The sequence below is a fragment of the Charadrius vociferus genome, unplaced genomic scaffold, assembly GCF_000708025.1.
Source record: "Charadrius vociferus isolate BGI_N301 unplaced genomic scaffold, ASM70802v2 scaffold150, whole genome shotgun sequence".
Taxonomy (NCBI): Eukaryota; Metazoa; Chordata; class Aves; order Charadriiformes; family Charadriidae; genus Charadrius; species Charadrius vociferus.
In genome coordinates, this window is record NW_009646420.1 from 291,425 (window position 1) to 304,671 (window position 13,247).

The window sequence follows — 13,247 nt, forward strand, 5'->3', positions numbered from 1 at the left end:
ATGTCAGGGACTCCAGAGCTGGATGCAGTACTCCAGGTGGGGTCTCACGAGAGTGGAGTAGAGGGGCAGAATCACCTCCTTTACCTGCTGGCCACACTGCTCTTGATGCAGCCCAGGATACGGTTGGCATTCTGGGCTGCAATCGCACTTTGCTGGCTCATGTTGAGCTTCTGGTCAATCAGCATGCCCAGGTCCTTCTCCTCAGGGCTGCTCTCCAGCCATTCCCCGCCGGGCCTATATTTATGCTTGGGATTGCCCCGACCCAGATGTAGGATCTTGCACTTGGCCTTGTTGAACTGCATGAGGTTGGCTTGGGCCCACCTCTCCAGCCTGTTCAGGTCCCTCTGAATGGCATCCCTCCTCTCCAGCATGTCTACCTCTCCAAACAGCTTGGTATCATCAGCAATGTATGAAGACAAGAAGAAATACCTTACTTTGAAAACAGGGACTTCAAAAACTCTGCCAATAGCTACAAACAGGCAAAGGTTGAGAAGATTACGAGCAGAAGGTTCAAATAATCAGCTTGAATAGGTTTTAGGAAAAAAGGACACCATCACAGAAATCCCATTAGCCATACACAAAGACAAGACCTTCCATACAAAACTTCAGGTCGCAGATATAACTTCATCCAACATGGAAAACATCTTGAATAGCCTGGTAATTTTAGTTTCTCTCATCTGTGATTAGATCATTCAAAACCAGCCAACTATTTTAACATTACATCCTACCTCAGCAGCATGAGGCACAAGGGTGCTTCTTGCTCAGAACTGCACCCTTAGCATGTCAAAGGCTCACAAACTGAGCTTTAACCTAGAACTAAATTCAAAGCTGTAACAGCTTTTATTCTACTATTTATCATTAAAAATCAATTAAAATGCAGTACTTCCAGCTAAATAATAAATTGACTTCTTGTTGCACCTTCTGGTTTTATTTTCACATTGGCAAATATATAGCCATACAGCTCTGAGGCTCATGGCTTAACTTGGAGTTGCATATCAGAAGTTAACACTCCTCTTGCTTCATGTAGGGGAAAGGGGTACTTTTTGCATATTGACCAAATCATTCACCTGTTCCAATGTAAGAGCTGGTACATTAGTGCAATGTTTTAACTATTTTTTCAGAAGTGGAAAAACTTCATAAACTGAGGCTGAATTCTCAAGTGCAATAAACTCATCTCTTAGAGCGATTATATTTCTACATTCCATATACTTCTGATCAACTGAAAGATGCTCAAAGAATACAGAATCCAGCAAGCATTCACACACCTTCCTTGAGGAAAAGATATCAAACAAACAGCAGTTCAGACAACGGAAGGGGCATCAAAACCCACTATCCCAACAGATACCTTTATACCATTTGCTTGGAATATGAAATCAGAACATAAATGGAGATATTCTCTAAGGCCACTATACTGTTCTACATAGTGGCCAATTAGGTCATCTTCTTTCTACATTGCCCGATTTCCAACAGCTCAATAGCAGGGTCATTAACATAATCTGCTTAAAAAGTGATTAAACAGCTCAAACTGACATAAAAACAAATGCCATTACTTCTCAGACAGAATGTCCCCCTGGATATTAATAACAGCTTATACTTCAGTCTACTGCCTTCAGTTGTCTGCATCCACGGAAGTATAGCACAGTTCGACTTTACTCATGAAATCTAGTTATTTTTCTATCAAAAGCTTTAAAGAAAGTAGCAAGTAATTCAGTATAATGTTACAGTAGTATCTAGACTCCACTTCGGTAAAAGGTTGAGTCAGGTCGGGGTAGGGGATCATTCTAAGATATGAAAAGTTTCCAATCAGCTATCAGATACCCAAATTATGAGCCTGGTGGCTGTGCTCTGAAGAAAGCCTGGCAGAGTTCAAACTCCCTCTCCAAACCAACCAGCCCACCCTCCTTCCACACTCCAGCCTCAGCAGAAGCCTTCCCCACTAGCACAAGAAGAAGGAAGCAGAAACCAAAACAAACAGACATTCCACAGTGACCAACATTTTAGCTCCAATGTTAGCTGGGATGGAGGGAACGGAAGTTAGAGGAAAAAGAAGGGAACTTAAGAACAGAAACTGCAAGTATGGCTATGTATTATATCAAATACTGACTCCCATGTTAGCTTATACATACTTACTCTTTCAAGCTTCTTAAATTTTTTTTAATTAAAATATTGTTTACAGATAAATTAAGTCTCTGCATGGCCAAATACAATTTTGAGTGTTCTAATTCCCAAACAAATTCCATGGGTTACCCTCAAAACTTGGTAGTTTAGTGACTTGCCTTGAAATAGTTGATTCTGAAGTAGCAATAAATTGCAGTTGTCACCAAGTTCTTCAGCAATACAGCATTCAAATAAAATATTCACCATGTTATCACTGAGAGTTTAAGGTAGCTATAATGTTGATACTGCCTCTAGTATCAGAAATTCAGCTAATTGCCTTATACACTTGACTTACTGACAGGCTAAAAGTACTAATTGACTAAACTTAATGTTTTTGGATGTTCATTTGATACCTTTCAGATAGAGTAATGCATTGTACCAGAATACCAACAGGTATATCTTTTTCTCTCCAATTATGGAGTTTTAGAGAAGAGAGAAAAAACTCTGAAAATATTGGGATTTTCTTGACTCTGTTTTTCATCCTCCAATCTAAATACAAATTTGTGTGCTATTACTAGATTCCAGCTGTTTTCCAGAAGGCACAGCAATACTAAGAATTACTCTGTAAGTAGGAGCTATCCCATTCATTACAAGTGTCTCAGAATGAGGTACAAAACCAACACAATTTGGGCCAAATACTTTAATACCACAGCTTTTATTGTCTGCTATAAAGCCTAAAAGTCATTCACAAAAAACTTCACATTTGCAGACTGATACTTTACATGTATATAATTACAGAAATAAGTTATTAATGTTTATCTTAAGCACAGTTCATAATAAAGCTATTATCAACTATCAGCTTAAATATAAATTCTGAAAGAAGTTTAGGTTGTCTGTAACACAGTCCACACTTGCTGTTTTCATTTTTACTAGGTTTTGATTCACAAAAACTTCACAGATCAAGTATTAAGGACTAATACTTCATATCATTTCTTGTGTCTTTCCGTCAAACATCTAAGTGACTCGCAGACAATACCATATTAAGTAAAACGGTATGAGAAAAACACTGCTATCCATCTCCCTACATGAGAACTAAAAAAAGCATGAATTGACTGTTTTTATATTATATGCCATCACATTTCAATTTAAAGCCTAAAGAGCCCCTGTTATTTAAGTTCTGTGTTTGTTTCTTTGTGTAATTCCAACTTCCCCCCCAAGTGGTTCAATTCCAATTTTCTTTATAAAAAGCTGAGTTTTGTAAAAATTTTCTTATTAAAAACAAACCTGATAGTCAATTTAAATACAATATAATCATAAATTTAGTTTGAGACTTTAACCTGCTTGAAAACTTAAAAGAAAGGTTAAAGGGATTCAGTTTTAATTAAACATATCTGTAGTAACTTGAATCTAAATCTTAGGGTTTTATAACCCAATTTCCCATCAGAATACTATTAAAGCTCATCTGAATTGAATGACAGTCTTCCATTTCTCTAGGCTTTCTGAGTACATTACCTTCCCCTTTGGGAATGAATACTTTACTATGACTGATGAATATGATATATAGGACAAATGTAGTTTTTCCACATTAAAGTGAATTTTTTTTAGTCTTCTGAAGACTTCTTACTAGCAGATGTCATTAACATCTAGATACAACTACTCAAAGATACTGGTCCTAAATTTCTGCTTCACATGATGTATTACATGAAATATTTTAAATGGTGTACAGTTTAGAAAACCATTACAGTTTTTAGCTACTGTATTCAAGCATAAGTGTACTTTCCCCCATAATGTTATATCCTCCTTTTAAAATAGCAGTTATTAATTTAATTAAAATTTTGTTTTTAAAATGGCTACCTATTCAAAGACGTATTTAAAATAAACATATGCTAGTCTTCAAGTTTGTTGAGTAATTTAACTTAAAGACTATTACATCCATCACATAACAACCTTGAGGAATAGGTGGGGTTGCAGGGAGCACAGGAGGGGTAAGGAAGAGAATTTACTGTGCGTTTATACATATCACATTGAGCTATTAAAATACCCTCACTAGCTATCATGCAGTCAGTACTGCTAGCTGGAATCACTATAATCTAGCAGTACGTGAACTATACTTATAATCCTTCATTCAGTTTTGAATCAAAGAACATATTTGATTCCCATATTAGAATTCAAGTACTGCACTAACCTATTTTATCAATGGCTACTCCAATAAAAACCACAAGGAGTTCTACAAGGAAAGCTACTCTCTCACTCACTAGGTTAACCATACCAAACAGGAGCATGGTTGAAAACAGTGTGGCACTAGCTCTTCTGTTTGTCTTCTGCATTAAAACCAAAAGATTTTTTCTGAAAATAATTATTGTCTATAGACTCAAATTATCACAGTGCATAGTGGACACAGACCCTCCCACTAAAGGGGATAGTGGAATTAGTACTGCAGGAGAGTAAAAATGCACCTGACTTCTGTTAAAGAATTTGCACGATTTGAGTGTAGCTAGCTTTCTGAATAAGGAGAAAGTTTACATTTGTCTCAAGTTCTAAGTGAATCAATGTCTTCTCAGTTCTCACAATCAGCAATGTAATTCTGCCACGTAATCCTCCCACCTTCCTGTTCTGCTAACATCCTTCCTTCTCCTCCCCTCAAAACAGAACACCAACTACTTTTTCATAAGTATGTTAGTTTGATTTTTAGGATACCATTTTCCAGCAGGACTTTTGTCTACACTCTCATAATTAGTGGGCATTTCAAAGGGCCTTGGTCCTTGGACAATACTGCTGTTAGATCAGTCAAAGATGAAGCAAATTATTCCACTGTTATTTCTCCTTCTTTACATACAGTTTTATAGGAGTCTAACCGTAGAGCTTTAGGAAGAACCTCAGGTAGTTTAGACACATTCAACCTAAAGCTGCAGTGTGATCAGCCCACATTCTTTAGACAAGTCACCACCTTACAGGTATTAAAAAATAATAGATATACATAATACTGACCACACAATAGAAACACCTATGTTCTTAGGCTATTGCAATGTAGAGTAGGAGATTATTAGTTTAAGTTACGAAATGCCACTACAGCAGCCAGCCACTACATACATTTTTACTATCAGAATTTCATTGGTGCTACAAAATTGTCTTTAAGTGAAAAGGGTATTGATCTAAAACACAATACAATAGAAAAGAAATATTCCTAAAAATACTTACTGAAGTCACCTGCGAGAAACACTGCTTCTGCTCCCGGCGCCCATTCTTTGCAATATATTCCACCATCCACAAGTTGGTTAACTCCAAAGGATTTGTAACTTTTTGTAAATTTATCAAGGCCTCCTTCATTCTCCTCAATGTTCTTCAAGCGGTTATAAAACAGAGAATACCTTTCAATGAAAATAGATAAGAATTTTTAGAAAGTTTAGAAAGTGCCTTTCTTACATTAGGATTAAAAAGTGTAGAACATAAAAAAAACCCACATTAAGTGAGACACACTGTCACCCTATGTCCTAAGACTACAATATCAGATACACTCTTCATTCTTCTCTACAGGACAGAAAAAAACAAACCCAAACCATACAATTTTTCCATGGTTGTTACACAGTGCAAAGTTGCAATCTTCACATTTCTCTGTATTTCTCTACTTTAATGGGAACAGTTTGCACTTTAAGTCTAAGACTACAACTCCTGATTGGCAGTCAAGAAATCATAGTATTACTACACAACAGGAGAACTTCACACTCTGAACAGCCTAGCACTTTTTTCTCCACCTTATTAATATCGGACACAGGCCTCCTAGGGAGAATTGTATAGCCCTGCTACATCTCTCACAGCCAATTTTAATAGACAATCTCAGGACACTGAAAAGTTTGCAGTACAGCATATAGTAAGTATGGAGAAAATAATCTAACACTTGCAGAAAGCAGCTCCTTAGGCAGCCTCTCTACAGAGACCACCAGCAAGATTTTTGCAATCCCCTGACACCGCAACGATTTGGAAAACAAAATTGCCACTTTGTGGAAGTAATTATTTGGTCCATACACTACCTACCTCAGTAGGGCATGGAATGGCATAACCCTCTAATTTAAAAATTTACTACTAACAGCTTGTAAATTACTGGGTTTGGCAGGTTGTTTTGGTTTGTTTGTTTTTTTAACATATTTTGCTATGTTTTCTTCAAGAAGCTCTCATCAATTCAAGAAACACACATCAGATGCATAACGTAAATCAGGTCAGCTTTGGCTTCTGTGAGAGATGGAATTGTTTTGCTTCAGCCATTTTGTATGTCAACAACACAAGCAGCGCTATGAACAGCCATTTTGTGTGTCGATAGCACAAGCAGAGCTGTGTAACTTCGAAAAACAACTCCTTCAAAGGAGAAAAATGTGAATAGAGGTTGTGATAGACTAAGAGGTCATGAAAGAATGTGTGTCCTAAAGTACCTAACCAATGGGAAGAGGGGACAGGACATAAATACCTGAAGTTTTGTAGCTAAGGGTGCTCTTTTTGAGATGCACCCGACTCAGCTGACTCATTTATTTTAATCCTGAATACTTTTATCTTTGCTTCGAAGACTTTGTCCTCTCTACATTTTTATCCATGAGCAGGCATTTCTCACAGCTCCTAAAATGTGAAGTCACACAGCTAAAAAGCTTCAGTTGAGATTTTTATTAGTGCTACATGTACAGGCTTTTTATTTTAAATAAGACTTCCCCAATGTGAATTAGTAATGTGTTTTTATTCTCAATAAATGGAAAGGAGTCTTCTGAAATATGTAAAAACTAATAAGAATCCTAGCTAGAACAACTTGTCTGCCTCATTACACTTACTGTATTTTGAAGAAGGAAATATAAACAGTAAAGAAGCAAAACAGCACTATTGGATGATCTTGCTGGTTTTAAAAAAAAAAAAAAGCAGCCTATCTGCAGTGTCGGGACTTAAGACACCACTCTGATTTGTTTTAAAGTTATGTTTTAGAACTGGCCTTTGATTAGTTCAAAGTAGAGGATTAAAATGTCTATTTACTGGTTATGGTAAAATAAGGCTACTTATATTAGAGTACCATGACTACTTTCAAGGTAATCTCCCAGCAAGTTTTTATTATGAAGACTGATGCTCACCTTTCAAGACAGCAAGATGAGAAAAATGCCTCAGGACACACTACAGCAAATACATTTATAACTTTTTGCCCATCCACCTGCATCATTCCCTTAAAGTTTGCTCATGGGTATAATCCTCAATACTACATTACTAACTACTACTGTTCTGATAAACAATTTCATTTATAGTGCTTGAGGGAAAGTGTTTTGTCAGATTTCCAAGAAGTGTATTACATATATATACAAATCCAGTTAACTGACTGAAGCTTTAACCAACTGCAACCACAGAAAGATTTCTATAAAGTTTCGATGCAGAAACAGTCACAAACAGCCTCAAAAACACATATGACATTTGGTAAAGGCAAAGTTACTCCATTATTGAAGGGTTCTCCTTGGAAAAAAAAAAAAAAGTATTTTATTTTGTATAGCTTCTTTTGAAGTTTTAAGCCTTCCTTTAAAATATATCCATTATAGAACGCAGTGCTATCTGCAAATTCCAGTTTCTCAGCTATACGTAAGCTGTTTCAAAATTGCTGCCTGTCACATGTATTATTCTTAACTAGTTCCATGCAGCTGAAGCCAAACCCTTTTGTATGTGCTATAGGTAACTGTTGTAACTCCGGAAAAGATCTAACTGAAGCAATGAATTTGACACACTTGAAGTACAAAAGGTGTTTTGGAATAGGTTATCTACTTAAAATTAATTCTCTCCCCCCACCCCGGTACAAATACGTTTTCACAGCTTTAAGAACACCTTTGGCTGAATTAGGTACTTCCCACATTCAGGAAGAAGCAGGAGAAGTGGTAAGCTTCATCTTTAAACAAAAGTCAGTCATACCAATCTTTGAAAGCTGAAGAGGAAGTAGATGACACATTAACAGAGCAGAACAGCAGGTCACAGAAAAGGACCAAAAACTCTGTGCAGAAAAGAAAAAGGCTATGACAAGCTTCCTGTAACCTAGAGGCACACACACACTGGCTGCCTACTGCTTTTACTCAACGAGCCCTCCCTAGCAAAGAAGAATCAAACCCATTCATCTCATTCCAAAGAAATAAGCAGCAAACAAATTCAGGATTTGAGAGTGGGTTTATGGAGTTGGAGGGATGAAAATGGACTTTTAGAAAGCCATTATACAATTTATGTCGGGGGCGGGGGGGAAAATCACTGTAAACTCTAGATTCTTGTTACAGAAACACTAAGAGTACATCTACTGTTTCAATTGTTGTCTTTCAAGAAATTCATAGCTTAGACAAAGAGACCAAAACACTTAATGTGTGAAGTGATCATGATTATTACTGTAAAAAAGACTACTCTCTGTTCACTTTGCAACTGTGGTGAGCAAGATTACATGCTCAATAAAAACAATTTCTTTTGGAGGACGGGGGTCAAGGAAGCAGATAAGAGTTGTTGATCAGGGATGTAAAACATTATTACAATAATAGCTTTTTATGTAGGACAGATTCTAAACAAGTAATAAAGCATCATGCACAACTACAAATGCTACTTCAATTTGTACACAAGCACACTGCTTGTGATAGAGCAAGTTAATTCAGGTATTACTGCTGCATCATCATTGCAGAAATCATGATTATTAAAACAACTAATGCTTGCCATAATTGTTTTTAAATTATATTCTAGAAAGCATTTCTTTTTAGCTTTTTTTAACCACGTCTTAAAATTACCAAATATAGAATTGTAGTTTGCTGAAAGTTCATGAAAAATCCACTAGCTTCTGAAATGGATCAATTACTTGCACTGTGAACTATTCTAAAAACTCATCTCAGGAGATGAAACACATTTGGACACAGAATAAGGTTACCTGTCATAGAAGCAGAAGCAGAAGCATAGAAGCTGTAAAACAGCAGAAGCATAGTTCTGTATCCTGTTGCTGCTTTAAAGGAAAGGATTCAGTTAAGTGCATGCTCACGATGCAGATTTACGAATCTTGAGGTTTTGTCTTCACAGAAATTTTGGCTTTCATTTCTACATTACTGAAGCTTGTTAAACATTTTTAGCTTCCAGACTGGAACCTCAGGATTACACACAGAAATGACAAGAAAAAGTTCTTTGTTCAACCAATTCCAAAGATTTCTACTGCTCACTAATAGCATACCAGTGTTAAAAGAGAAGAGGTAGACACTGGATTAATGAGACTGCATTTCATGATCCCCTCTTAACACTGGAAGTTATGTCATGTTCAGTTATGCATATATACTCATGTGACATATATATAGTCAGACAGACTCTGGACACAAAGGACATATTTCAAAGGTGAGACAATCTTGTAAAAGTTTGGATATGTGAATAGTCTCAACAACAGCATCTAGAGCTACAAGTCAGGACAAAAGGCTGACTTCTGCCTTCATACTTGAAGTGTTCACAACTTAATGAGTATCTGAAGTCTTAAGATTTTTCTACTTCTCTGCATTAAAGTTGACACTGAAGAAGATTACAAGGTAAAAACTACCCAGATATGCCCAGATATACCTTTGGGACAAAAAAACCTAAGTAGAGCAACAACTGGATCCACAGAAGTTCAGGTACAGAGGGTCTGGAGTAACTATAAAAAGTTGTACGTTGAGTCCCTTACTACAGCCGGGTATACCACCACACACGGCAAGTGCAGACAGCAGAAGGGGGAATACTTTTGGTATATTCCTTGTTCCTGGAGTTGTTATAGAAAAGCAAGCTTTTCAATTCAAGTCCCATATGCAATCATCTCACCTCTATTAACAAGCCAATGGGTTTTAAAAGTAAAATACCAAAATTAGGTGTTTTCTTCAGACTCACTGGAAACAGACTTCAGTCTTGGCATTTCCCCAAGCACACACAGACCCAGTTTGAAACAAGACATTTGGTAACAGAATAGTACTTTTACACCAGCATTTTCCTCTTCCTCTACCACTATTTCACTGTGAAATACTGGCAATTGTAAACATCGTTTGAAACAGGGTCACAACAGTCTTCCTATTGTTACATTCATAATTTGTAACACAGCATTGCTTTCAATCCCACGCTTTATATGCAGCTTTGTTTAAACCCTTACAATAGAAGTGTAGGAATTGGCTGACTTTCCATAGAAGCAGGATTAAAACATCAAACATGAATTAGTATAATGCCTATCTGGAAAGCAAGTATCTTGCCAATAAAATAAGCTTCATAGTGAGGCAGCAAAGACAATATTAACTCAGTATTCACTTCAAGGGTTTACATTTCATGTGAGCACCTATTCCTCATAATTTATCACTAAAATACCCTCAAATACGTTGTCTTACAGATACCCAGAAACCTAAAACTTATACAGAAGTATACAGTTATCAGAAAGAGATCAGAGAAAGATGGCCTGAAACCTTTCAGTTCAATGCAAAGCTATACAGTTCCTATCCAAAGAAATACGCCCTATCAGGACTGACTTCATTCCACTATTGACCACATTAGAAGTCTCAGGCATATGTTAAAATTAGTAGCTTCAATACGGAGCATAAGAATAAAAGTTAAGCCTCCTCTTCCTCCCCAAAGTCGACAGTGTCAGTGAAATAAGACTGCTGGCAGACTACTGAAGAAGTCTGATGGCAAGTCAGAACACTGAATTAGGGCTCCACATAAAGCCTTCAGGTCTTTATTCGTCTAAGCAACCAGAGGTATAGCTCCTTCTTGGCCATCCTGTAAAATGACAAAAAAGTACTCTAATATGTTAAACTTTTAGATTTAACCAGATAACCTTTAGTTTCTTCAGCACAGTAATCTAAATAGAAACTAGTATAATCAAAAAGGCCTTAGCAGCATACAAAATACCATCATTTAGTCAGCCTTGTGCTAACATCCAAGATGGCTGCAAAACTTCAGGGCATTTTTATGCCCATTCCCATACCCTTCTATAAAGTTGTAGTTATTGCAGTTTATAGAACAGTCAGTCAGCTTATTTTAAGACCTGTGGTATCAACACTGAAATTAATCATTTTAGTTCCTCTTCTGCTTATGATGCTGATTTTAGTAGCACTTCATCTTTTACATTCTTTTTGTCCACACCAGCTTTCATGTCACAATTTGTTTCTACAATATTGGCCCAGTATTAATGCTAATTTATTCAAAACATGAAAGCAAATAGAAGAGACTTTGATAACGGTATCTGGTGTCCATATGGAAAGCCCGATTCTGCAGATACCAAAAGAAAAAGGATATGAAAGAAAATGCCCAGTAAGGTACTCTGTAGCCAAATCCTCCCATTTTCCAATAAATATAAACACTTACAGTAATGTCTGTGTTCAAAATAAAGCTACAGTCCAAAAGAAACAAAAATAAACTCTCAGCTACTAAGTGTGTTACATTTATTTACATTTCTCCTAATGTAGGTGCTGAAAAGACTAAAAGACAAAAGCAGAAAGGGAAAAATGGTTTGTTCCCCCCCCCCCATTCAAACAACAACCTTAAAAACTGTTAAAACTGTTTTAGATTGAGATCCCATCTATCCTATTTATCAGCTTAATCCTGAAGCCTCTAAGGTGAATGCTCCCTCTTATTTTCAACCTTCCTCTCTTCTCTGCCACAGAAGCCGTATCACCATTACAGTAAAACAGGGAATAGGAAATCCTGTCCTGTACCATCACTGACATCATGAACACCACTATTCATAAAGTTACTGAGATTTCTGAACTCCATTTTCAAAACTGCTTTGGGTCCCTTCACACTTGTTGCTATGACTGGAAAACTGCTACAGTGCTTCACCGAAATCGCAGGATCTTTCTTACATCCCCACACAGCAGCTCTGTTTGAGGGCTAGCATACCATCATCCTCCACTCCAAAATTACACTGACCTGAAATTCTCCTGCAGTTCTCCAGTCATAGTACTAAGGGGTAAAGAACAGGGCTCCACTGAGTTCTCTGGGCATTTTTAGTTTGGGGTTTTTGATTTTAAAGCATTCATACAACTTGTGAACAAGAATGCAAACCATCTCTGGAGCGATATTGAGATTGCATGCTCTCTTCAGAGCTGTTGAAGGAAGCTCATTACAACATTGCAGAAAGACCGTAGCCAGTGGTGGGAAAAAAAATTTGGGCAGTGTGAAACTCATTCACCTACTGATGTGGACAGACCACCAAAACATTCCTTGTTTCGGCATAAAATCACTCTATGTTATGATCCTTGTGGACAATCAAAAGGGTCAAAAAATTATCAAGAAAATTCCCATCACTAGTGTAGATGCACTACACTTTCACTAACATAATACCATTTACAAATTACTTCTCTATAAGATGAGGAAAACTATCACGATTTTAGTACTGATAGTCTACTGCAGGAACATGAGAAAAGATTAACAGCTGGTTTTGAATTATACACCAAGAAAGGCTCAGGAGGTGTAGTTCTCCTCTTGATATCACAGGCAGCCTATTTTTTAAAGAATGATGTCCAAAAATCTTGCAATGCTGGTATCAACTAGCAGTGGCAGGCATCATCTAAGTGCCTACATTGAACATGTAAACAGTAACCGCTTCTGTAAAAAAACTTGACAGCTATGGAAGAAGAGGAACACTCTGAATCTGAAGATGCAATGTTAACACTTAGGTCATAGACTTCTGTACTTAAGCAGCTCTTACCACTATGCATTCTAGTCAAAAGTGTTCATTTGCAGCAGTAAAATTCGCTCAGAAAACTATGTTATAGAAACAAACTCCCCTGCAGTCTGCCACAGGCCTCAGGGGAACTTAGTCAAATACAACAAGTAAGATGCTGTGGCATTTCATAGAGCTTGCCTATAAAATGGGCATCCCTGCCTCCAATACCTCTATACAGAGCCAGATGGTCCAGGCTCACTGGATCAGGGGCAGTAGCTCTTTGATATCCATACCGCGGTCCACCATGTGCAACAGGTATCTTTAGCAACCATGTGTAAATCACAGAAGGGGTAGCTGCCATTTCGTGAAGCAGGGCTGTAATGTCTCTGAAAGATTGTGCTATACTCTCATTGGGTTTTACTGGAAAGTCAGAGTAGAATTAATTGCTTTCAAGGTAGTCAAAGGAAGAGCACGTGGCAATATGAAGCTAAACAATCTTGAAACAATCATCAGT

The 13,247-nt window shown here is 37.2% G+C and overlaps 1 protein-coding gene across 1 annotated transcript in view; it reads right to left on the reverse strand.

Annotated features, from left to right (window-relative positions):
• Positions 1-13,094, reverse strand: part of GBE1 (glucan (1,4-alpha-), branching enzyme 1) — a 135,098-nt gene extending 122,004 nt beyond the window's left edge. Inside the window, exons 1-3 of the mRNA XM_009880899.1 lie at positions 12,962-13,094; positions 8,017-8,095; positions 5,296-5,465 (exon numbers count right to left, since the gene is read on the reverse strand). Coding sequence (XP_009879201.1) covers positions 5,296-5,465; positions 8,017-8,095; positions 12,962-13,094 — 382 coding nt within the window. The remainder of the gene's footprint in view (positions 1-5,295; positions 5,466-8,016; positions 8,096-12,961) is intronic.
• Between the last annotated feature and the right edge of the window lie 153 nt (positions 13,095-13,247).